Genomic DNA, 25,571 nt, shown 5'->3' with positions numbered 1-25,571 from the left:
TGTTACAATAGTCTCAAGGTCAATAATCAGAATTATTTGATAGAACTTCAAGATGTAAATGAAATGCAGCCTTTCTTCTTTCCATGTCATATAAGAAGACATTTTCCAGGCCTTTTATTCTTTTTTTTTTTATTATTCTTTTTAATCCTTCTTGAATGAGCTGGATCTGAAGTCTTCTTAGAGTTGCTCTAAATTTTCTTTCAAATTACATACAAGATGGTGGAGTAAAAGGACATGTGCTCATCTTCTCCTGTGAGAACTCGAAAACTGCAACTTGCTGCTAAACAACCATTGACAGGAAAATTTTGGATTCTTTTTTTGGATCCCACCAAAAAAAAGATACACCACATCCAAGGGTAAAGGAGAAACCCCAGCAAGATGGTAGGATTGGCAAAATCGCATTTATAATCAAAACTCCAGCCTGCCAGACATGCTCAGAGGGCCCAAACAAAACCTTGTGCACGCCAGGACCCAGAGACCCCACAGAGACTGACCTGCTCAGCCTCTGGCTGAGGAGGCCTTACCAATAGCTGAGAAAATAAGAGAAGCAAAAGGCAAAGGAGAAAAGGAAAGATATATCCATCTGAATTCAGAGTTCCAAAGAATAGCAAGAAGAGATAAGAAACCTTTCCTAAGTAATCAATGCAAAGAAATAGAGGAAAACCATAGGATGGGAAAGACTAGAGATCTCTTCAAGAAAATTAGAGATACCAAGGGAACATTTCATGCAAAGATGGGCTCAATAAAGGACAGAAATGGTATGGACCTAACAGAAGCAGAAGATATTAATTAAGAAGAGGTGGCAAGAATACACAGATCTTCATGACCCAGATACCCATGATGGTGTGATCACCCACCTAGAGCCAGACATCCTGGAGTGCAAAGTCTGGTGGGCCTTAGGAAGCATCACTACAAACAAAGCTAGTGGAGGTGATGGAATTCCAGCTGAACTATTTCAAATCCTAAAAGATGATGCTGTTAAAGTGCTGCACTCAATATGCCAGCAAATTTGGAAAACTCAGTAGTGGCCACAGGACTGGAAAATGTCAGTTTTCATTCCAATCTCAAAGAAAAGCAATACCAAAGAATGATCAAACTACCGCACAATTGCACTCACCTCACATGCTAGCAAACTAATTCTCAAAATTCTCCAAGCTAGGCTTCAACAGTACATGAACCAAGAACTTCCAGATGTTCAAGCTGGATTTAGAAAAGGCAGAGGAAGCAGAGATCAAATTGCCAACATCTGTTGGCAATAGAAAAACCAAGAGAATTTCAGAAAAACATCTACTTCTGCTTTATTGACTATGCCAAAGCCTTTGACTGTGTGGATCACAACAAAATGTGGAAAATTCTTCAAGAGATGGGAATACCAGACTGCCTTACCTGCCTCCTGAGAAATGTGTATGCAGGTCAAGAAGCAACAGTTACAACCAGACACGGAACAACAGACTGGTTCTAAATCGGGAAAGGAGTACAACAGGAATGTATATTGTCACCCTGCTTATTTAACTTATACACAGAGTACATCATGCGAAACACTGGGCTGGATGAAGCACAGCTGGAATCAAGATTCCTGGGAGAAATACAAATGACCTCAGATATGCAGATGACACCACCCCTATGGCAGAAAGTGAAGAGGAACTAAAGAGCCTCTTGATGACAGTGTAAGAGGAGAGTGAAAAAGTTGGCTTAAAACTCAACATTCAGAAAACTAAGATCATGGCATCCAGTCCCATCACTTCATGGCAAATAGATGGGGAAACAATGGAGACAGTGACAGACTTTATTTTCTTGGGTTCCAAACTCACTGCAGATGGTGACTGCAGCCATGAAATTAAAAGACACTTGCTCCTTGGAAGACAAGCTATGACAGCGTTTTAAAAAGCAGAGACATTACTTTGCCAACAAAAGTCTGTCTAGTTAAAGCTATGTTTTTTCCAGTAGTCATGTATGGATGTGAGAGTTGGACCATAAAGAAAGCTTCAGTTCTGTTCAGTCGCTCAGTCGTGTCTGATCCTTTGTGACGCCATGAACTGCAGCATGCCAGGCCTCCCTGTCCATCACCAACTCCCGGAGTTCACCCAAACCCATGTCCATTGAGTCAGTGATGCCATCCAACCATGTCATCCTCTGTCATCCCCTTCTCCTCCTGCCCTCAATCTTTCCCAGCATCAGGGTCTTTTCCAATGAGTCAGCTCTTCGCATCAGGTGGCCAAAGTATTGGAGTTTCAGCTTCAGCATCAGTCCTTCCAATGAACACCCAGGACTGATCTCCTTTAGGATGGACTGGTTAGTGCTGAAGAATTGATGCTTTTGAACTGTGATGTTGGAGAAAACTCTTGAGAGTCCCTTGGACTGCAAGGAGATCCAACCAGTCAATCCTAAAGGAAATCAGTCCTTTAGGAATATTCATTGGAAGCATTGATGCTGAAGCCAAAACTCCAAAACTTTGGCCACTTGATGCGAAGACTCACCCTGATGCTGGGAAAGATTGAAGGTAGGAGGAGAAGGGGACAACAGAGGATGAGATGGTTGGATGGCATCACAAACTCGATGAGTTTGAGCAAGCTCTGGGAGTTAGTGATGGACAGGGAAGCCTGGTGTGCTGCAGTCCATGGAGTTGCAAAGAGTCAGACATGACTGAGCGACTGAACTGAACTGAAATCTTCTTTCAAAGAACACTACAATTGTTATTATATATGTGAATTTGAGAGGAAGGAATGGCAACCCACTCCAATATTCTTGCACGGAGAATCCCCATGGACAGCGGGAGCTCAGTAGGCTACAGTCCATGGGGTTGCAGGGTCAGACGCAACTGAGTGAGTAAGCACAGCATGACATAGCATATGCATTTGAACAAAAATATACACAGTGAAGGGCTTTCCTGGTGGCTCAGATTGTAAAGAATCTGCCTGTAATGCAGAAGACCCGGGTTTGATCCCTGGGTTGGGAAGACCCCCTGGAGAAGGAAGTGGCAACCCACTCCAGAACTCTTGTCTGGAAAATCCTATGGATGGAGGAGCCTGGTAGGCTACAATCCATGGGGTCCCAAAAAGTTGGACACGACTGAGTGACTTCACTTTATCTTGCTTTTTTTATACTTGGAGAAAATCTGAAGTAACTGTTTGGAGAGTTCAGAAAAAGATATCTTACAACATACTTTTTTTGTTTATAAATTTCAGGCAGTACTTTCAGGGAAGAGTAAATATTCATTACTTCTGCCTGAATTAATCAGATCATTGCTTTCATTTTCCATCCTATTTTGTAGGTATGGTCAAAGCTAATGGATGAGTTTGCACCTTTATTTGTGAAACTGAGATAAATACGTATACATGTATCCAAACAGGTAAAACAAGTTTTACTGAAGGAAGCAGAATAGTTTTCATGAGGGCCAGAAACCACATGCTAGGTAACCAGGACTTAAGATATGTTTCTTTTAGCGCTCAGCAGCAACAACTTTTAAGATTTTTATGTGGACCATTTTAAAAGTCTTTCTTGTATTTGTTACAATATTGCTTCTGTTTTATATTTTGTTTTTTTTTTTACTTAAGCCTGTGGGATCTTAGCTTCCAACCAAGGATTGAACCCACGTCCCCTGCATTGGAAAGGGAACTCTTAGCCACTGGATTGCCAGGGAAGTCTCTGACTCTACTATTGATAATGACATTGTGCAATCCCTCAAAAAAATCTCCTCAGTATTTAGGTCATTCATTTCTTATAACTGATCACCAAGATTGTTATCTATGGTAAATTATAGCTTTTGGCTTTTTTAAGTTCATTATTCTGGCATTAAAGAAGGAAATGGACATGAACCCCATCTTTCAAAATCTGATCATCTGTCATTTGCATTTTTCATCTTTTTGCTTTAAGTTATGATTCACCTTTACATTTACCCTGTAAAATGATGAATTAAAAAAAAATGAATAACTAAGATTCAGTTCATTTTAATTTAGAGAAACTATCATGCTTCTATATTTTATACTTTAGATTATAAGTCAAAATTTATAAAATTAATCTATTTCCTCTAATCAGTGGTACTATGCTCTAACTATAGTTTGAAGCAATGACTGGATTATATTTTTATAAAGCTAATTCTTTCCCTGTAGAGCTATAAGTCCGACCCATTTCTAGAAGATGCCAAATTTCTCTTACTTGATGCCTGGATTTAATTAACAATAAATAACAATGTTCAATTTATAGACATGCTACTTTTTAAAAATAGGCCTTGGAGATGAGAAATAAAAGGAAAGTAAAAAATCATTATGATGTATTATGTATGCAAATATTAACTTCTTGACTATCTTTAAAGTGGAATACTCAGAGCCATGTTTTCTCAACATGCAAGGGGAAAGGTCAGAAGTTTGCATTATGAATTCAATAACTGCATGAGAAGTCATTTTGAAATGATGGCCACATTTCAAAGCAATTTAAAAGATTCTTTATCAATTTCCAGAAGAGTTAGACCTGCTCATTTTTAATAGTAACTGCCACATGTGAAATGTAGGAATGTCGTGGCTCATAAGTAAGCACACGAAATATGTGACACCGAGGCGCATACACGCAGAGGAGGAAGCCTGGCAGCTGGGACACATTAATAATGCCAGAGGGGTCAGCATCCGGGCACGCGTGGATGAAACACATCTGCATTCCTGGCGAAGGGCAGCCCATGCATCTGGATCGCATCACCCTGCCCTCCCCACCCACACATCACGGCAGGAGCAACTTCCCGACTAAGATGCTGCTGAAAGGCACCGTGTTTGTTGTTGTAGCCCTGCACATAATGCAAATGAAAAGAGCTGCTAATTATGTCAAAACAAAGGAATCTTTTCATTTGTCTAGTTGTACAGAATGTTGAATGACTCACACAGTGTGAAAGGAGAGAAAAAAAGGGAAGAGAAAGTCATGTGATGCTGTTTGCACTGCAAATCCCAAACTATCTGCAACCATTTGTGGGTGTGTCTGTATGTGTTTGTATGGGTGGGGCTGGATGCAGAGCAGAGGTGTGCCCAGAGGGGAGCTGAAAAGTATCATGAGAATAACTGATGCCAGGAAATACTGCTGCTACCAGTTCAAACAAGTAGAAGTATGGAATCCTGGCATATGAAGGGCTCTCAGAAATTCACTGGGTCCATATTTCTATCTTCAAGTCAATTGACTTGATTTTGCCATTTAAATTCTTAAAGGCGATTCTGCATATATATATATAGCACACAATATATATGCTATATATATATATATGTATATCACACACACACACACACACACACACACATATATATAGTGGTAAAGAACATGGCTGCCAATGCAGGAGACAGAAGACACAGGTTCAGTACCTGGGTCGGGAAGATCCCCTGGAGGAGGGCACAGCAACCCACTTCAGTGTTCTTGCCTGGAGAATCCTATGGACAGAGGAGTCTGGCGGGCTACAGTCCATAGGGTCTCAAAGAGTCAGACACGCCTGAAGTGAGTTAGCACACCTGCAAATGCAGCTATGGATATATTAGTGTCTTGTCTCATTTTTAAAAGATTCGAACAGATAGTACTTTACTGGTACAATAATATGTTCTAGTGTTTCACAGCTAGTATTAATAGGAGTAAGTTTGATTTAAATAGAGCAACTTTTCAGTCTGTGGCAAAGTATTTGCCTGTGTATTGAGGCAAGTTAACAGTAGGATGAGATGGCTGGATGGCATCGCCGACTTGATGGACATGAGTTTAGGTAAACTTCAGGAGTCGGTGATGGACAGGGAGGCCTGGCGTGCTGGGATTCATGGGATCGCAAAGAGTCGGACACAACTGAGCAACTGAAGTGAACTGAACTGAACAGTATGTTCGAAGACAAAATTCTGTGTATTTCGTCATCAAGCTTTCTACTGATTTGAAGAGCAGTAGAAAAATTCTATTTTGGTGCCCCACCCCCATTTCTTACAGCTATGAAAAATAGGATACATAAAAGAAGGTGGAGAGGGTGCTGTTGAATGAAACTTTATTTTTAATTAAATGCTGTTAAAAGCATTTGGAAGTAATTTAACTTTGAGGCTTTGCCTCTGTTTCTACCATATCAACACTAGCAGCTGCAAAGAGAAAAATTCAAATATCCAGATGCTCAGTTGATACTGTGCTAAAAATGTGTTTGGAAGAAGGAAATGGCAACCCACTCCAGTATCCTTGCCTGGAAAATCCCATGGACAGAGGAGTCAGGTGGGCTACAGTCCATGGGGTCATAAAGAATCGGACACAACTGAGTATCTGAGCATGTTAGGTGAGGACCCCTAAACTTCCCTCTCTCATTACTGGGTGGGTGTTCACCTGTTTCTGCACATTTCAGCATGAACCTGGCACAAGAGAGATTGCTTTAGACTGAGAATGCCCGACTGCTCCCCCGAAGGTGTGTGGGAGCCTGGGGCTTCTTGCAGGGGAAGTGATGCTCTTGGTTATGGGGGTTGGACTCCTTCGGTGCTGCCTTGAGCCAAGGATGGTTAGGGAGGGGAAGCGCAGCATCAAATTAAGGCTGCAGTGGCTGGCTAATAGCTTTCTTATAGATCAGTAATCAATTAGAATTAAAAACCGAGAAACGAAAAGAAGAAAAAATAATAACATTAAAAACCCAGTACCATTTACATTAGCACCAAGAAAGAAGAAGAAAGGAAACAAAATATTTACGTATAAATCTAACAAAATATGTACAGGATCTCTGTGAGGGAAAACTACAAAGTTCTAGGTCTATACGTACAATGGAACATTATTTAGCCTTTAAAAAAAAATTCTGAAACATGCCACAATGTAAGTGATTCTTGAAGAAACTAAGCTACATGAAATAATCCAGGGGCAAAGGACAAATTCTGTAGGATTCCATGTATATGAGATACCAAGAGTAGTCAGATTCACAGAGACAGAGGTAGAATGGTTATTGCCAAGGATGGGAAGGAGGGAATGGAAAGTTACTGTCTAATGGGTTGCGAGTTCCAGTTGGAGAAGTTGAAATTCTGGACATGAATGGTGGTGTTGGTACAACAACATGCATGTCTGTAATGCTACTGAACTGTATATTTTAAAACATTAAATTTCATCTTATATATGTTTTCTCACAATTAAAAAAAAGGACCAAAAAGTAAATAAATAAAGAAAAATGTGTCTGAAACTGTCAGATATTAAGCAGAATCTCAAACAAAATATCAGACCTTTCCTATTTTCTACTCACATGTTTTGGCATCACCTAGGAGCAGTTAACGGGATATTTTCTTTTTTAAAAATTTATTTGTTTTAGTTGGAGGACAACTACTTTACAGTATTGTGGTGGTTTCTGCCACACATCAGTATGGATTGGCCGTAGGCATTCCTGTGTCCCCCCCATCCCGAGCATCCCCACCTCCCTCCCCGCCCAGACCCTCCAGGTCGTCACAGAGCACCAGCTCTGGGTGCCCTGAGTCACACACCAAACTCACACTGCTTACTGTTTTATACATGGGAATGCATATGTTTCAATGCTATTCTTTCAAATCAACCGGCTCTCTCCCTCTCCCACTGAGTCCAAAAGAATGTTCTTTACATCTGTGTCTCCTTTGGCTGCCTTGCACGTAGGATCGTTGGTACCATCTTTCTAGATTCTGTACATATGCATTAATATATGGTATTTGTCCTTCTCTTTCTGTGGATAGACATAGCCTATTCACTCTGTGTAATAGGCTCAAGGTTCATCCACCTCATTAGAACTGACCCAAATGTGTTCCTTTTATGGCTGAGTAATATTCCATTGTGTATATGTACCACAACTTCCTTATCCATTCAATCTGTCAAGGTTGCTTCCATGTCCTGGCTGTTGTAAATAGTGTTGCAATGAATATTGGGGTACATGTGTCTTTTTCAATTCTGGATTCCCCAGGGTATATGCCCAGTAGTGGGATTGCTGGGTCATATGGTAGTTTTATTCCTAATTTTTAAAGGAATCTCCACACTGTTCTCCATAGTGGCGGTATCAATTTGAATTCCCACTAACAGTGTAAGAGGGTTCCACACTCTCACCAGCATTTATTGTTTGTAGACTTATTGATGATGGTCAACTATGTGTAAAAGAATGAAAGTAGAACACTTTCTAATACCATACACAAAAATAAACTCAAATGGATTAAAGACTTAGATCTCAGACCAGAAACTATAAAACTCTTAGAGGAAAACATCAGCAGGACACTCTCTGACATAAATCACAGCAAGATCCTCTGTGACCTACCTCCTAGAGTATGGAAATAAAAACAAAAATAAACAAATGGGACCTAATTAAACTTAAAAGTTTTTGCACAATGAAGGAAACTATAAGCAAGGTGAAAATACAACCCTCAGAATGGGAGAAAATAATAGCAAACAAACAACTGATGAAGAATTACTCTCTAAAATATACAAGCAGCTCATACAACTCAATACCAGAAAAATGAACAATCCAATCAAAAAGTGGGCAGAAGACCTGAACAGACATTTCTGCAAAGAAGACATACAGATGGCTAATCAACTTTATTTTCTTAATAACCTATTTCCTTTGCTTTAGGTATTTACGATAAGCTGCTCTGATGTACACAGTTCCTACAGAAATACAACTGAACCCGTCTAGAAGAATTAAATGAGCACTTCAGAAGACAGACACATTTGTTAAAAACTGCATCTGAAAAAGTTCTGAGCTTTTGGATTTGTCTCTTGCTGCTGAAGAACACGGTTCAAATTATGCAGGAAATAATGTGAAAGTAATAATACTTTATGCATAATAAATAATACTTTCAGGGCATAAGTTTATGTAAAATAATAATACCTTCTGGGCACAAAGGTGTTCACACATATTATTGTGTGTACTTCCTACTTCTTTCCTAACTTCCTCCGCTTTTAAAAAAAATCTGTAAACTCCCACTCCTGCCATTTTCCACTGATTTACAGAGTTGTCCATCCCAGTACACATAAATAGGACCATCAAAATTTTTTAACCCATAGCCCATGGGAAACAACCTTGTCAACAAGTGATCACGTGCAGCTCCTATTGCCTTCATCTTATGGACTCCTCTAGTTTCCAAAGGTAGGGTGATCTCAATTTGTTTCCAAGACAAACCATTCAACATCACAGTGGTCCAAGTCTATGCCCCAACCACTGATGCCAAAGAACCTGAAGTAGAACAATTCTGTGAAGACCTACAAGACCTTCTAGAACTAACACACACACACACACACACACACAAGATGCCCTTTCATCACAGGTTAGTGGAATACAAAAGTGGGAAGTCAAGAGATACCTGGAGTAACAGGCAAAGGCTAACAAACACCCTCTTCCAACAACACAACACAAGAGAAGCCTCTACACATGGACATCACCAGATGGTCAATACTGAATTCAGATTGATTATATTCTTGTCTTGCAAAGACAAGACCTGGAGCTGACTATGGCTCACATCATCAGATCCTTATTGCAAAATTCAAACATAAATTTTGGTATGACCAAAATCAAATCACTTATGATTACACATTGCAGGTAACAAGTAACAAGTCAATTCAAGGCATTAAATCTGGTAGACAGAATGCCTGAAGAACTATGGATGGAGGTTTGTCACACTGTACAGGAAGTGGTGACCAAACCCATTCCCAAGAAGAAGAAATGCAAGAAGGCAAAGTGATTGTCCAAGGAGGCCTAACAAATAACTGAGAAAAGAAGAGAAGCACGAGGCAAAGGAGAATGGAGAGTTCAAGAGAACAGCAAGAAGATATTAGAAAGCCTTCTTAAGTGAACAATGCAAGAAATAGAGGAAAACAATAGAATGGGAAAGACTAGAGATCTCTTCAAGAAAATTAGAGATACAAGGGAACACTTCATGCAAAGACGGGACAATAAAGGACAGAAATGGTACAGACCTAACAGAAGCAGAAGATATTAAGAAGAGGTAGTAAGAATACACAGAAGAACTATATAAAAAAGATCTCCATGACCCAGATAACCATGATGGTATGGTCAACTCACCTAGGGACAGACATCCTGGAGTGTGAAGTCAAGTGGGCCTTGGGAGGCATTACTAAGAACAAAGCTAGTGGAGGTGATGGAATTTCAGCTGAGCTATTTCAAATCCTAAAAGATGATGCTGTTGAAGTGCAGCACTTAATATGCCAGCAAATTTGGAAAACTCTGCAGTGGCTACAGGAATGGAAAAGGTGTTTTCATTCTAATCTCAAAGAAAGGCAATACCAAAGAATGTTCAAACTACTGAACAATAGCACTCATTTCACATGCTAGCAAACTAATGCTCAAAATTCTCCAAGCCAGGCTTCAACAGTATGTGAACTGAGAACTTCCAGATGTGTACAACATCGTATCTTGTAAGCTGACTTTAGAAAAGGCAGATAAACCAGAGATCAAATTGCCAGCATCTGATGGATCATAGAAAAGGCAAGGGGATTCCAGAAAAATATCTACTTTGGCTTCATTGACTATGCTAAAGCCTTTGATTGTGTAGATCACTATGAACTATGAAAAATTCTTCAAGAGATGGGAATACCAGACCACCTTACTTGCCTCCTGAGAAATCTGTATGCAGGTCAAGAATAAACAGTTAGAACTGGAACAATGGACTGGTTAAAAAGTGGGAAATGAGTACATCAAAGCTGTATACTGTCACCCTGTTCACTTAACTTATATGCAGAGAACATCATGTGAAATGCTGGGCTGGATGCATCACAAGCTGGAATCAAGATTGCCAGGAGAAATATCATCAAACTCTGATATGCAGATGATACCACTCTAATGGCAGAAAGTGAAGAGGAACTAAAAAGCCTCTTGATGAGGGTGTAAGAGGACAGTGAAAAAGCTGGCTTAAAACTTAACATTCAAAAAACTAAGATCATGGCATCCAGTCCCATCACTTCATGGCTAATACATGGGTAAAAAGTAGAAACAGTGACAGATTTTATCTTTGATGGCTCCAAAATCTCTGTGGACAGTGATTGCAGGAATGAAATTAAGATGCTTGTTCCTTGGAAGGAAAGCTATGACAAAACTAGACAGTATATTAAAAAGCAGAGACATTACTTTACCGACAAAGTTCAGTATAGTCAAAACTATGGTTTTTTCAGTAGTCATGTATGGATGTGAGAGCTGGACCAAATGTGAGAGCTGGACCATAAAGAAGGCTGAGCACTGAAGAATTTGATGCTTTTGAAATTTGGTGCTGGAGAAGGCTCTTGAGAGTCTCTTGGACAGCAAGGAGATCAAACCTGTCAATCCTAAAGGAAATCAACCCTGAATATTCATTGGAAGAACTGATGCTAAAGCTGAAGCTCTAATACTTTGGCCACCTGATGGGAAGAGCCAACTCATTGGAAAAGACTCTGATGCAAGAGAAGGGGGTGACAGCGGATGGGATGGTTGGATGGCATCACCGACTCAATGGACATGAGTTTGAGCTAATTCCGGGAGATAGTGAAGGACAGGGAAGCCTGGCATGCTTCCATGGGGTCACAAAGAATCTGACATGACTTAGTGACTGAACAAACAAGCAAAGGTTTCCAAAGGTACCCAGAACAGCACATTTCCCCCTAATTTCCTTCAATGAGGTTGTTTCATAAACTTGTGATGCACTTTCTCTTCACCATCTGCATTTCTCCCTGGGATTCCCCAACCTCCAAAATGATTTTTTTAAATTTGCATACTTTTAGGTCTGCTTTTTGTGCTACACAGTTCAATCAGATCAGATCAGATCAGATCAGATCAGTCGCTCAGTTGTGTCTGACTCTTTGCGACCCCATGAATCACAGCACGCCAGGCCTCCCTGTCCATCACAAACTCCCGGAGTTCACTCAGACTCACGTCCATCGAGTCAGTGATGCCATCCAGCCATCTCATCCTCTGTCGTCCCCTTCTCCTCCTGCCCCCAATCCCTCCCAGCATCAGTCTTTTCCAATGAGTCAACTCTTCGCATTAGGTGGCCAAAGGACTGGAGTTTCAGCTTTAGCATCATTCCTTCCAAAGGAATCCCAGGGCTGATCTCCTTCAGAATGGACTGGTTGGATCTCCTTGCACTCCAAGGGACTCTCAAGAGTCTTCTCCAACACCACAGTTCAAAAGCATCAATTCTTCGGTGCTCAGCCTTCTTCACAGTCCAAATCTCACATCCATACATGACCACAGGAAAAACCATAGCCTTGACTAGACGGACCTTTGTTGGGAAAGTAATGTCTCTGCTTTTGAATATGCCATCTAGGTTGGTCATAATTTTCCTTCCAAGGAGTAAGCGTCTTTTAATTTCATGGCTGCAGTCACTGTCTGCAGTGATTTTGGAGCCCAGAAAAATAAAGTCTGACACTGTTTCCACTGTTTCCCTATCTATTTCCCATGAAGTGATGGGACCAGATGCCATGATCTTCGTTTTCTGAATGTTGAGCTTTAAGCCAACTTTTTCACTCTCCTCTTTCACTTTCATCAAGAGGCTTTTGAGTTCCTCTTCACTTTCTGCCATAAGGGTGGTGTCATCTGCATATCTGAGGTTATTGATATTTCTCCCGGGAATCTTGATTCCAGCTTGTGTTTCTTCCAGTCCAGTGTTTCTCATAATATACTCTACATATAAGTTAAATAAGCGGGGTGACAATATACAGCCTTGACGTACTCCTTTTCCTATTTGGAATCAGTCTGTTGTTCCATGTCCAGTTCTAACTGTTGCTTCCTGATCTGCATACAAATTTCTCAAGAGGCAGATCAGATGGTCTGGTATTCCCATCTCTTTCAGAATTTTCCACAGTTTATTGTGATCCACACAGTCAAAGGCTTTGGCATAGTCAATAAAGCAGAAATAGATGTTTTTCTGGAACTCTCTTGCTTTTTCCATGATCTAGTGGATGTTGGCAATTTGATCTCTGGTTCCTCTGCCTTTTCTAAAACCAGCTTGAACATCAGGAAGTTCACGGTTCACATATTGCTGAAGCCTGGCTTGGAGAATTTTGAGCATTACTTTACTAGCGTGTGAGATGCGTGCAATTGTGCGGTAGTTTGAGCATTCTTTGGCATTGCCTTTCTTTGGGATTGGAATGAAAACTGACCTTTTCCAGTCCTGTGGCCACTGCTGAGTTTTCCAAATTTGCTGGCATATTGAGTGCAGCACTTTCACAGCATCATCTTTCAGGATTTGGAATAGCTCAACTGGAATTCCATCACCTCCACTAGCTTTGTTCGTAGTGATGCTTTCTAAGGCCCACTTGACTTCACATTCCAGGATGTCTGGCTCTAGGTCAGTGATCACACCATCATGATTATCTGGGTTGTGAAGCTCTTTTTTGTACAGTTTTTCTGTGTATTCTTGCCATCTCTTCTTAATATCTTCTGCTTCTGTTAAGTCCATACCATTTCTGTCCTTTATCGAGCCCATCTTTGCATGAAATGTTCCTTTGGTATCTCTGATTTTCTTGAAGAGATCTCTAGTCTTTCCCATTCTGTTGTTTTCCTCTATTTCTTTGCATTGATCACTAAAGAAGGCTTTCTTATCTCTTCTTGCTATTCTTTGGAACTCTGCATTCAAATGCTTATATATCTTTCTTTTCTCCTTTGCTTTTCGCTTCTCTTCTTTTCACAGCTATTTGTAAGGCCTCCCCAGACAGCCATTTTGCTTTTTTGCATTTCTTTTCCATGGGGATGGTCTTGATCCCTCTCTCCTGTACCATGTCACCAACGTCATTCCATAGTTCATCAGGCACTCTCTCTATCAGATCTAGGCCCTTAAATCTATTTCTCAGTTCCACTGTATAATCATAAGGGGTTTGACAAATGCATAATGTCTTGAATCCAAAATTACAGTACCACACAGATCAATTCTATGGCCTTAAAATACCCATTTCACTTGCTTAGACTTATCCTTGGGCAGAGGAGTCTGGTAGGCTGCAGTCCATGGGGTCACTTAGAGTCGGACACTACTGAGCGACTTCACTTTCACTCTTCACTTTCATGCATTGGAGAAGGAAATGGCAACCCACTCCAGTGTTCTTGCCTGGAGAATCCCAGGGACAGGGGAGCCTGGTGGGCTGTTGTCTATGGGGTCGCACAGAGTCGAACACAACTGAAGCGAATTGGCAGCAGCAGCAGCAGACTTATCCTTTTCCTTCCCTGAGCAGCTTATTTTGTTTGCTTTTGCATTTGGATGTCATGTAACTGGAATCAGTATGTAGCCTTTTCATATTGGCTTGTTCCTCGGTGTCTTTTTGGGACTCGATAGCTTAAATCTTTTTCTGCTGACCAACATTCCATTGTACGGAGGTGCCACAGTTTGCTCATTTAGCCACATTTTAAAGCAGCAGAACCCAGGATTTTTGGTACCAGGGACTGGTTTTGTGTAGGACAGTTTTTCCATGGACAGAAGGTGGGAGGGGGTGGGGGTGATCTCAGGATGACTCCAGCGCGTTACATTTATTGTGTGCTTCATTTCTTTATTATTACATCATTTCCAGCTCAGACACTAGATCGTGGGAGCTGAGGATCCCTGTTTTAAAGGACATCTGGATTGTTTCCAGTTTGGGGTGATTATGAATAAAGGTGCTGTAAATATTTTCATGCAGCTTTTTGTGTGAGGGTAGGTCTTCAGTTCAATTGGGTAAATCCCTAGTGAATAATATACTATGACCTTGTGTCCTGCAACCTTGCTATAATAATAATTATTATTATAGTATATAATAATAATATACTATATAAATAATGTTACTTATAAATAATATATTTATAAATATATACATATATTTATATGCATATAAATAATATGCATTTAGCTTTGTGGAAGACTGCCCAACTGCTTTCCACAGTGGTTTTATCATTTTGCATTCCCACTCAGTGGGAGTTGCAAAGAGTTCCTGCTGCTTCACATCCTTGTCAGCATTTGGTATTGTTAGATTTGAGCCATTATAATACCCTTATATTGGTAACTAATTGCAAGTTATTGTTTTAACTTGTAATTCCCTAATGACAAATGATGATGGGCTTCTTTTCATATGCTTATTTGCCATCTGTATATCTTGATGAGCTATCTTTTTAGATATTTTGCCATTTAACTGAGTTGCTTTCTTATGATTGAGCTCTAAGTATATTTTGAATATATATTTGAATTTTTTTTGAATATTTTGAATAGCAGTCCTTTATTAAGCATGTATTTTATAATTACTTTCTCCCAGTTTGTAGCTTGTCTTTTCATTCTCTTAACTGAATCTTTCACAGAGCACTTTTTACTTTAAATAAAATCCAACTTACCAATATTTTCTTTCCTAGATCTTGCTTTTGGTGTTATATCTAAAAACTCACCAATTTTTCCATTTTATCTTCTGAAAGTTTTACAGTTTCACATTTAGGTCCATGATCCACTTTGGGTTTATTTTTGTGAAATATGTAAGTTCTATGTCTGCTGCTAAGTCACTTAAGTCGTGTCCTACTCTGTGCGGCCCCAGAGATGACAGCCCACCAGGCTCCCTATCCCTGGGATTCTCCAGGCAAGAACACTGGAGTGGGTTGCCATTTCCTTCTCCAATGCATGAAAGTGAAAAGTGAAAGGGAAGTTGCTCAGTCGTGTCCGACTCTTAGCGACGTCATGGACTGCAGCCTACTAGGCCCCTCCATCCATGGGATTTTCCAGGCAAGAGTACTGGAGTGGGGTGCCATTGCCTTCTCCAAGTTCCATGTCTAGATTATTATTATTTTTTGCATATGAATGATCAATTTTTTCAGTACCATTTAAAGTAAAAGTATCCTTGTACCAAGAAAAAATATCCTTGCTCCACTGAATTGCCTTCACTCCTTTATCGTGGATCAGTTGACTATATCTATGGGGGTCTATTTATGGGCTCTCTCCTTTTTTCCATTGATCTATGTGTTCTTCCTTTCACCAAAACCACACTGTATTCATTACTACAGTTTTATAGTAAGTCTTGAAGTAGGGTAGTGTCAGTCCTCCAACACCGTTCTTCACTGTTGTGCTGTCTATTCTAGGTCATTTGCCTTTCCACATGAAGTGTAGAATCAGTTGATCAATGTTCACAAAACAGTTTGCTGGGATTTTGAATGGGATTACAGAACCTATAGATCAAGTTGGAAGGAATCAACATCTTGAAAGTATTGAACTTTCCAATCCAGGAACACTGATTACATTTGCATTGACTTGAGACCTTCTCAGTTTTTGCATATAGCTCTTGTGAATATTTTGCTGGATTTATAAATAAGTATTTCCTTCTTTGGGTGCTATTGTAAATGATATTGTGTTTTAATTTCAAATTCCAATTATTCATTGCTAGCATATAAGAAAGTAATTGACTTTTTCATATTGACCTTGTATCCTGCAACCTTGCTATAATCACTTATTAATTCCAGGAAATGTCTGTTGATTTTTTGGGAGTTTTCCATATAGACAGTCATGTCATCCACAAACAGAGATGGTTTTATTTCTTCCTTCGCAATCTATATACCTTTTATTTCCTCTTTTTTTGTCTTATTGCACTAAAGCTAGGACTTCCAGTACAATGTCGAACTGGGGTGGTGAGAGGAGACATTCTCGCCTTCTTCCATATCTTAAGAGGAAATTATCCAGTTTCTCACCATTAAGTATGTTAGGTTAGGACAGGTTTTTGTAGATATTCTTATCAAGTTGAGAAAGTTCCCCTCTATTCCTAGTTTGCTGAGAGTTTTTATATGAATGAGTGTTGGACCTTGTCAGACGCTTCTTCTACATCTATTGGTATAATCATGTAAATTTTCTTCCTTATCCTCTTGATGTGGTTGCTTACATAAATTAATTTTTAATTGTTGAACCAGCCTTACCTACCTGGGACAAATTCCACTTGGTCATGGTGTATAATTCTTTTCATGCATGGTTTAATTCAATTTGCTAATATTTTGTTTAGGATTTTTATATTTATGTTCATGAGAGATGCTGGTCTAGAGTTTCTTTTTCTCATAATATCTTTATCTGGTTGAAGTATTAGGTTGAAGTGCTGGCTTCAAAGAATGAATTCTGATGTATTCTTTCTGCTTCTAATCTCTGGAGAGATTGTAGAGAATTGGTATCATTTCTTCCTTACATAGTTGGTAGAATTCATCAGTGAAATCATCTGGACTTGGTGCTTTTTGTTTTGGAAGGTTATTAATTGCTGATTCACTTTTTAAAAACAGACATTAATCAGATGATTTATTTCTCCTTGTGTGAGTTGTGGTATAGTTTGAGTTTTTCAAGGAATTAGTCTATATGTGGGCATAGGGTTGTTCATAATATTAATTTATTTTCTTTTATGTCCATGAGATCAGTAATAATGATCCTTTCTTCTGTTCTGATATTAGTAATATATATTCTCTCTCTTACTTTTCTTGGTTAACTGGCTAGAGGTTTATTAAATTTATTGATCTCCTCAAAGAACTAGCTTTTGAACCAGTCTTGAACTCCTCCTCTCAGCATGACTTGTAATTTTTCGTTGAGAAGTTCTTATTCAGGCTCTTATTTGGGTATTAAGAACCTTTAGTGTGGGGTTCTGTGTTAATCTGGCTGGACTAGCCCATAGGAGTGGGACTATGTTTGATATTTGCTCTGTGTCAGACTCTTCAGTTTCCATTAGTACACTTGTTTGTGTCTCTCTTTTCGTCTTTGGTTTCCCTAAAAACTCATTGTAGTTTGTGTGGCTTGCAGCCCTTTTAGCCATAATGCACTGTTATACTGGACACCAGATGATGGGGTCCACCAGGAGGCAGTGGAAGCATTCTATCATTCTGTGTTTATCTTTCAGTGAGCTCCATCCCTGGAATATGACCTTCACAGGTGTTTCTGAACTTTTTGTTTTCCCATTAGGTGAGACAGGAAGGCTAGAAGGGCCTGGGGTTGGGTCATTTCCCTTTTTCTCCTAAGGCTAAGGCTCTTATCTTATCGGCTTTCTCTTATCGGCTAAGGCTCTGATAAATTCTTAGGTCTTTGTGGTGGCGAACACTTATTCAAAATGATTAATTTTCCCCTGCAAGCCTGTTGGAAACACAAAAATTTTCCTTGGCTTTTTACCATGAGAAGACCTGTTGGGGTTCCAGGAGGTAAAATCTACAAAAATATGAGGGGTCCCTAAGACTGTGGCCCCTGGAGGTTCCCGCTCTCACACTGGCCAGAACTCTGCTCCCAGCAATTCTTCCAAGTTACCCATTGAGCATTTCTTCCAGTCTATGGCTCTGGCAGCTTCTGTTCCCAATAAGCAGATCTTGGTTATGATTCCCTACATGCATCTGTTTTTCCAGATTTAGGGGTGATGGCTTTTCCTGGGAAACAATTTAAACAGGGACAGATTTTATTTTGGGAGGCTCCAAAATCACTGCAGATGGTGACTGCATCCATGAAATTAAAAGATGCTTGCCCCTTGGAAGAAAAGTTATGACAAGCCTAGACAGCATATTAAAAAGAAGAGACATTACTTTGCCAACAAAGGTCTGTACAATCGTAGTCAAAGTTATGATTTTTTTCAGTAGTCATGTATAGATGTGAGTTGATATCAGACTGAGCACCGAAGAACTGATGCTTTTGAACTGTGGTGCTGGAGAAGATCTTGAGAGTTCCTTGGACTGCAAGGAGATCAAACCAGTCAATTCTAAAGGAAATCAACCCTGAATATTCATTGGAAGGACTGATGCTGAAGCTGAAGCTCCAATAATTTGGCCACCTGATGTGAAGAACTGACTCATTGGAAAAGACCCTGATGCTAGGAAGGATTGAGGGCAGGAGGAGAAGGGGACAACAGAAGAAGAAATAGTTGGATGGCATCATGGACTCAATGGACATGAGTCTGAGCAAGTTTCGAGAGATGGAGAAGGACAGGGAAGCTTGGCGTGCTGCAGTCCATGGGGTCACAAAGCGTCGTACACAAGTGAGCGACTGAACAACAACAATTTTTCCTATGACCTCAGTTCTCTGATAAGTCCAGGAGAAGTCACTGATACTCAGCTTGTTCAGCTTTTTCCCTTGTAGCAAGTGATGATTTCAAGCTTTTTATGTATCAGAGCTGAAACCAGGAGGCCTTCCTATTTTTTAAAATGCCATCTTTTTAAAGATCAGAAAACTGAGGCTCACTGTGGTAAGCTGAGCAACTAGAGTTGTCTGACTTCTAAGCCAGGGCTCTTCTCTTCACAGCCTGCCCCTCATTCCTGGAAATACATCTCATAGAACCAGTCCAGGGAACACTCCCAGACAAAGCAGATGGCAGAGTAGGGGGGTATGGCAAGGCAGGATACACAGATGTGATATCTGAAAAAAACATTACATTCAAGTCTCCTAATGGAGAATGTAGATTAATGGGGGAGGGGTGGTATTCACTTTAGCTTTACAAAAGCATTCAGAAAAGCATTCTTTTATTAGTACACTGCTTTTACAGTGTATGGTTAAATTTACACAAATGTTATTTACAAGTCATAGCCCTTGAATGCATTCAGAGTCAACTGATGGTACTGAACATTCACTGTGCATCTAGAAATTCTCACAGGGAGATGTTCTCAGTCCCGAGTCTGGAAGGTGGGCTCTTATGTGCATGACGTGCTAAGTTGCTTCCGTCGTGTCTGACTCTTTGAAACCCCAGGGACCGTAGCCTGCCAGGCTTCTCTGTCTATGGGATTTTCGAAACAAGAATACTGGAGTGGGTTGCTGTGACCTCCTCCAGGGAATCTTCCTGACCCAGGGATCCAATCTGAGTCTCTTATGTCTCCTGCATTGGCAGACATGTTCTTTACCACTAGCGCCACCTGGGAAGCTCCTCTTATTTGCAGTGTTTACATTTTGCAGATAAGGAAAGTGTGATTCAGAGATATTGAAGGAATATCAATAGCCTTGATGTAAGAGAAAATAACTAATGAGGTTGGATTTTTGTTTCCTCTCTGCAACTAATTAGTTATGTGACCTTGACCAAGTTATTTAATTTCTCTGAACTATATTTCACAAAGGGAGTAAAAATTATCACCTCCCAGGGTAAGTTAGATAATGTACAAAAAGCACTTAATCACAACTGTAATAATATGTAACAGTTACATATAAATTTATATATGGTATTTCATATATATTTTATAGTAATAATTATTATGGAGTAACTATTATAGTATATTATTATATTATACTATATTATAGTAATTATAGTTAATATGTTATATATAATGATATATTATTAATGTATTGGTGAAGGTTACAGCATCAATTCATGAAACTTCATCAAAAACTTCACTATATGGTCTCTTGTAAAAAGAGCCAGGAGCTTCCTGAACCTTATAAACATGTTAAAAGCTCTAGTTCTGGTAGGTCCTACATAATCTTAAATGCCAAAAGAAACAAGTTAAAAGTGTGCTTAGTCACTCAGCTATGTCTGACTCATCATGACCCCATGGACTGCAGACCGCCAGGTTCCTCTGTCCATGGGGATTCTCCAGGCAAGAATACTGGAGTGGGTTGCCTTGCCCTCCTCCAGGGAATCTTCCCAACTCAGGGATCGAACCCAGGTCTCCTGCATTGCAGGTAGATTCTTTACCATTTGCGCCACCAGGGAAGCCCAAGTTAAAAGTTAGGTTATATGTTAAAAACAAGTTGGGTTATTTTTGGATGACAAGGCTGTTTAGGTCAGCTTTTATGGAAACATGTCCATCAAATTTCATACGAAAGATGTTAACCTGAATAGGCCGTTAGATCCAGGTTTTTGGATACAGTTCATGCAAACCACAGTAAGAGAGCTGGAAACCAGTGCTGGAGTCAGCTACAGGCGCTCTGGGAACTATTACCAGCCCCAGTGTTTGCAGATGTCACCAAGGGCTCCTGAGATGGCCGAGTTCTGATGACGGCTCTGGCAGTGAACCTCCAAGAAGATACACAGAGCAAGGGGTGAAGCCAAAGCATTGGCATGGGAATGGTCAGCCTCACACGCTGGCTCTTACCTTGAGCCAAGACTGTCATCAGAGACACACAGGGTCTCTCCACCTGTTCCTGTGGGGCCATGCAATAACAGTAGATGGACTATGATGGGCAAAGAAGTAGAGAACATTCTAGAGGCCAGCTGTATCTTGTGCTAACCCAGAACGGTTCCTTTGGCACCACCACAAGACCCAAATCTGTGCTTGACCACTGAAGGCATCCTTAGGCTCCTGGCTTTGTCAGAATGGGTCACCCTAAGAGATGCAACAATCACAGTCACCTGGTTACCTCCAAGGTATCCTCAGGACCACAGAGCACATCTGAGCAGACATAAAATAGTGCAGCTGTGTGGCAGGACACAGTAACAGCGCCTCAGGGAGAAGGGGAGTGACTGCGGGAGCCCAGTTCTAGGGGGCAGAGCACAGGCAAAAGCAAGGTCCCTGGAGAGGCGTTCTGGGCAGTACAGCTTGTGCAGTGGGCATCGGGAAGCACCTGGGGAGGCCACTTCCGCCGGCCGACAGCTGTAGCCAGCCACCGAGGCTCAGAACCGCCAGCAGCAAGTCCTCCAAGGGGCCCCTGACTGCTCATGGGCGGCTGCGTCGCTGGTGCAGCCAGCGTGTGAAGCTCCACAGTGGTGGAGGCAGCGGCAGCTTCAGCTTCGATATGAGCAACCTCATCAGACACGAGGACGGATCCTTTCTAGCATGAGGTACCTCAAAAATCACCAAATAAAAATGGCAGAGGAGTGGTGGGATACAGTTCAAGTCAGTTGGCTCATGTGGTGTTTCCTTTCAAAGGGGATTTCTAAGTAAATCTACATCTGTGTCTTCGTGGAAACTGAACTCATACCAACTCAGAGGTAATTATCAGTTATAAAGGAAGGATGGAACAGGGCTACAAACCCTTTCCTTAAGAATCCAGGTTTCTTTTTAAGGACTCTGGAAATTCTATGCTAGGTATTTCCATTTTGAAGATAAGGAAACCATATATTTAAGGGGCTTTTTCTTTGATATGAGACAGAATAACTAATGAGGTTTGATCCTACTCTCCTTCATTGAAGAAAATTCATTCAAGTGGAATATAGAGGGTGTTCATTTTAATCTACAGGACAGTGGTGACATGACAGCACACGGATGCATTTGTTTAAAAAACAAACGGAAATCTCCTGAGATTCCCCTTTCTAAATAAAATGGTCAAAATTAACTTAGATTTACATATTAGAGGAAACTCAGAAGAATTCTTTTCAGTCCCATGCTACGTAGGAAACAATTTTTATGATAGGCGGAAAGAAAATAAAATACTTGTCTAAGCCAGCACTTCATTTGTCACAGGCAAGTTTTCTGACACAGTGACCAGTCTGAGACCCAGGGCCACGGACAGCGTGAATAGCGTGAACAGCGTCTCCCCACCCAGCCCATTCTCAGGCCTGCATCGCTGGTTCTCAGAGTGCCATCCCTGGACCAGTAACGTCTGTACCACTTGGGAACTCGTTCAACGTGCAAGTTATTTGGCTTACATTGAGTGAAAAAACTCTGGGGGTGGGACCTGGGCATCTCATTTGACGAGTCCCCCAGCTGATTCTGCTGCACCCGGGGCAGTGAGCAGCTCTGCTCTCAGCATGGCAGCGCCTGTCTCAGTCCAACAAGCCCAGGCCACGACTGAGGCCATGAGATGGGGAGGTTCCAGTGGGCGTGCCGGGTGGGAGGGGTCTGTGACAACAGGGTCCTGCTTTTCCACGCCCCCCTGGGGACAGAAACCATCCACGCCAAGACAGTTTAATGCTGATGAAACCAAGTTAGACAGCCTCAGCCTTTTGTTTCTGCCATTCCTAATCCTCCTGTCCTGGGCCATTGGCAGAAATAGTTCAGCCCAAAAGGAAAGTAGGCTTACTTAAGCCTGGGTTTCTCAGCCTTGGCCCCACTGGTGTTTCTGTCATGAGGAGCTGTTCTTGCGTGTGGAGCGGCATCCCTGGCCTCTACTGCTACATGCCAGTAGCCGCTCCCTTCCCCGCTTCCCTCCTGCTAAGGCGTGACAATCACAAATGTTTCCAGATGTTGCTCAGAGTCTCCCGGGGGCAAAACTGCATGGGGCTGAGAGCCACTGACTTAAACCAAACCATTTCCTTCAAAGTGGTAACAAAGGAGGGATGTGTTGGGAAGAGGCGCAGGCTTCCAGCGGCCCCAGGGGTGACTCACGTTGTAGGAGCGGCCGTGCCTCTGTCTCCACTGCACCAGCACTATCTGGGCAACGACCAGGGCGCAGAGGAAGATCAGGACCATCTCCACGTGCATGGACTCGTGTCCCCGGTGCATCTTGTACATCCTCTCCTGCTGCAGGCTGCAACCAGCAAAGGCGGTCAGCTGAACAAGCCCTCAACTCTCGGACAGTTAGCAAAACAAGAAAAATAGGCAGGACTCATGAGAAGCAATTGGGAATTTCAAACTGGGGGTTTTTGAAGCTTTGATTACAAAGTTCTCCTAAGTTCTCAGGTCCCCCCTTTCTCCCAGGCTTGGGGGAAGGGACAGCAGAGAAGAGGAGCCTGAGTCTGTCAGTGAAACCAATTCCTTTCTGCCTTTAGCTTACCCGTGTGCTTTTGGCCTCAGCCTTGTCCTTTCAAGGTGAGCAGTGGGGACGGAAGCTCACTGGTGGGCTCTGAAGACCTGGGTTCCAACCTCCCATCTGCCACATCATCCCCTTGGGAAAGTCAGTTATTTTCTCTGCACCTCAGTTTCCTCATTTTCAAATCTAAAATAATGATCTCTCTGTACCTCACAAGATAGGTGCTCTATAACTGTAGAGCACATATATATGATATTTTATTTGTATCTGTATGAACAATAGTCTTCCCTGGTGGCTCAGATGGTAAAGAATCTGCCTTCAATGTGGGAGACCCAGGTTTGATACCTGGGTCAGGAAGATCCTCTGGAGAAAGAAACGGTAACCCACTCCAGTATTCTTGTCTGGAAAATCCCATGGACAGAGGAGTCTGGCGGGCTACAGTCCATGCGGTCGCAAAGAGTCAGACACAACTGAGAAACTAACACTTTCACTTTCATATGAAGAATAATACTTACTATTATGTTGTATCATATGAAATTGCCATTTTTGAAAGTAAAAAAGCCCTCCAATCAAATATTGGCAATTTCAAGTAATTTCTAACATTCTTAGGTAAAAGGAGATGGTGCCTATGGAGAGAATACTATTTGTGGGGCTACGGAAAACCTCGGAGTTGTAGAAATTATTTTCATCATAAGGAGAAAGAAGAGGCCTAAGTATTATCTTAGGCACAGACATTCAGAGGATGACTAAATGCTTCCGTGTTTAGCTGGACTTTTAATTTTATACAGTGGTAGATAAAACCACTGAAGTAGCAAGTCACCTGGTTTAACCTCCTACAGAGCAGAGCTGCTTGACCGGGACTGTGACCTGGAAATCACTGAGGAGCTTTTAAAAATCACAGTGTCCAGGCTGGACCCCACAGCAATGGAGTGACCATTGCTTGGTGTTCTAGGCTTAACTGGGTTCCCTCAAAATTCATAAGCTGAAGTGCTAACCCCCAGGACCTCAGAATGTGACTGTGTTTGGAGAAAGGGTCTTTAAAGAGGTAATTAAGGTAAATGGGGTCATTAAGACGGGTCCTAACCAACATGACTGGTGTCCTTATGAGAAGGGGAGGTGAGGACACGGGGAAGACCGTCTGGATACACAGGCAGAAGCCAAGGAGAGAGGCTTCAAAAAGAACCAAAGCCTGCGGCCCCTGGGTCTTGGACTTGAAGCCTCTAGATCTGTGAGAAAATAGGTTTTTGTTGTTTTAGCACCCAGTCTGCCTGATCTGCTATGGCAGCCTTAGCAAATGCATAGAGATTTCCAGGATGCGATTGAGGCATCAGTAATTTTCACAGTTCCTCTTATGATTCTAAAGTGCAGCCTAAATTGGGATCTACTAACCCAGAGGAAGAGAGAGTGGTTCAGGAATTAGGTAAAATGGAATAGTATTTAATATGAACCTTGACAATTACTTTATAACTATTGGTTAGCATCATCTTCTACCCCAAGTGAGGCACTATCAGTCACAGAATCTCTTAGTTTGCACTTAGTTAGGGCACTGATCAGAAAGCACTTCAGGGTAATATCCTGTGACCTTTTAAAGCCACTTATTGGGTACCTGGTTTGGGTCTCTCTCTACCAGCATTTCTACAGAGCTACCTCAGCAAGTGCTCCATCCAAATCCCAGGGGTGCCCCCTGCTGGAAAATGCACAGAAATGAGCCCACAGAGCCTCCTAAATATTTCTGCTTGCTGCTGCTGCTGCTAAGTCGCTTCAGTCGTGTCCGACTCTGTGCGACCCCACAGACGGCAGCCCACCAGGCTCCTCTGTCCCTGGGATTCTCCAGGCAAGAACACTGGAGTGGGTTGCCATTTCCTTCTCCAATGCATGCATGCACGCTAAGTCGCTTCAGTCATGTCCAACTCTGTGTGACCCTATGGATTGCAGCCCACCAGGCTCCTCTGTCCCTGGGATTCCCCAGGCAAGAGTACTGGAGTGGGTTGCCGTTTCCTTCTCCGTTAACTTACTAACTTGTGCTGTTAAAGCGCTGCACTGTTTGAACCTCCTGTGTTCCCAGCATTTCCATGAATAATTAATAATTTCTCAACTATTCTCAAACTGCTCAGAAAT

General features: G+C 41.5%; 1 protein-coding gene across 4 annotated transcripts in view; it reads right to left on the bottom strand.

The window, feature by feature from the left end:
- RNF175 (ring finger protein 175) overlaps positions 1-25,571 on the bottom strand; it is a 67,130-nt gene that overhangs the window by 29,294 nt on the left and 12,265 nt on the right. For 2 of the 4 annotated variants that reach the window (XM_086346225.1, XM_086346226.1), the window contains exon 3: positions 23,090-23,231. The exons of 1 other annotated variant lie outside the window; for it this stretch is intronic. In XM_086346225.1, the coding sequence (XP_086202351.1) occupies positions 23,090-23,231 (142 nt within the window). Of the gene's footprint in view, positions 1-23,089; positions 23,232-25,571 lie in introns of those variants that run through there. One more of the 4 variants, XM_086346228.1, reaches the window with a different exon arrangement.

Source organism: Bos grunniens, chromosome 17 (genome assembly GCF_055505025.1).
Source record: "Bos grunniens cultivar Pamir isolate PY7600 chromosome 17, Bosgru_T2T1.0, whole genome shotgun sequence".
Taxonomy (NCBI): Eukaryota; Metazoa; Chordata; class Mammalia; order Artiodactyla; family Bovidae; genus Bos; species Bos grunniens.
This window is presented reverse-complemented; position numbering and strand designations above follow the sequence as displayed.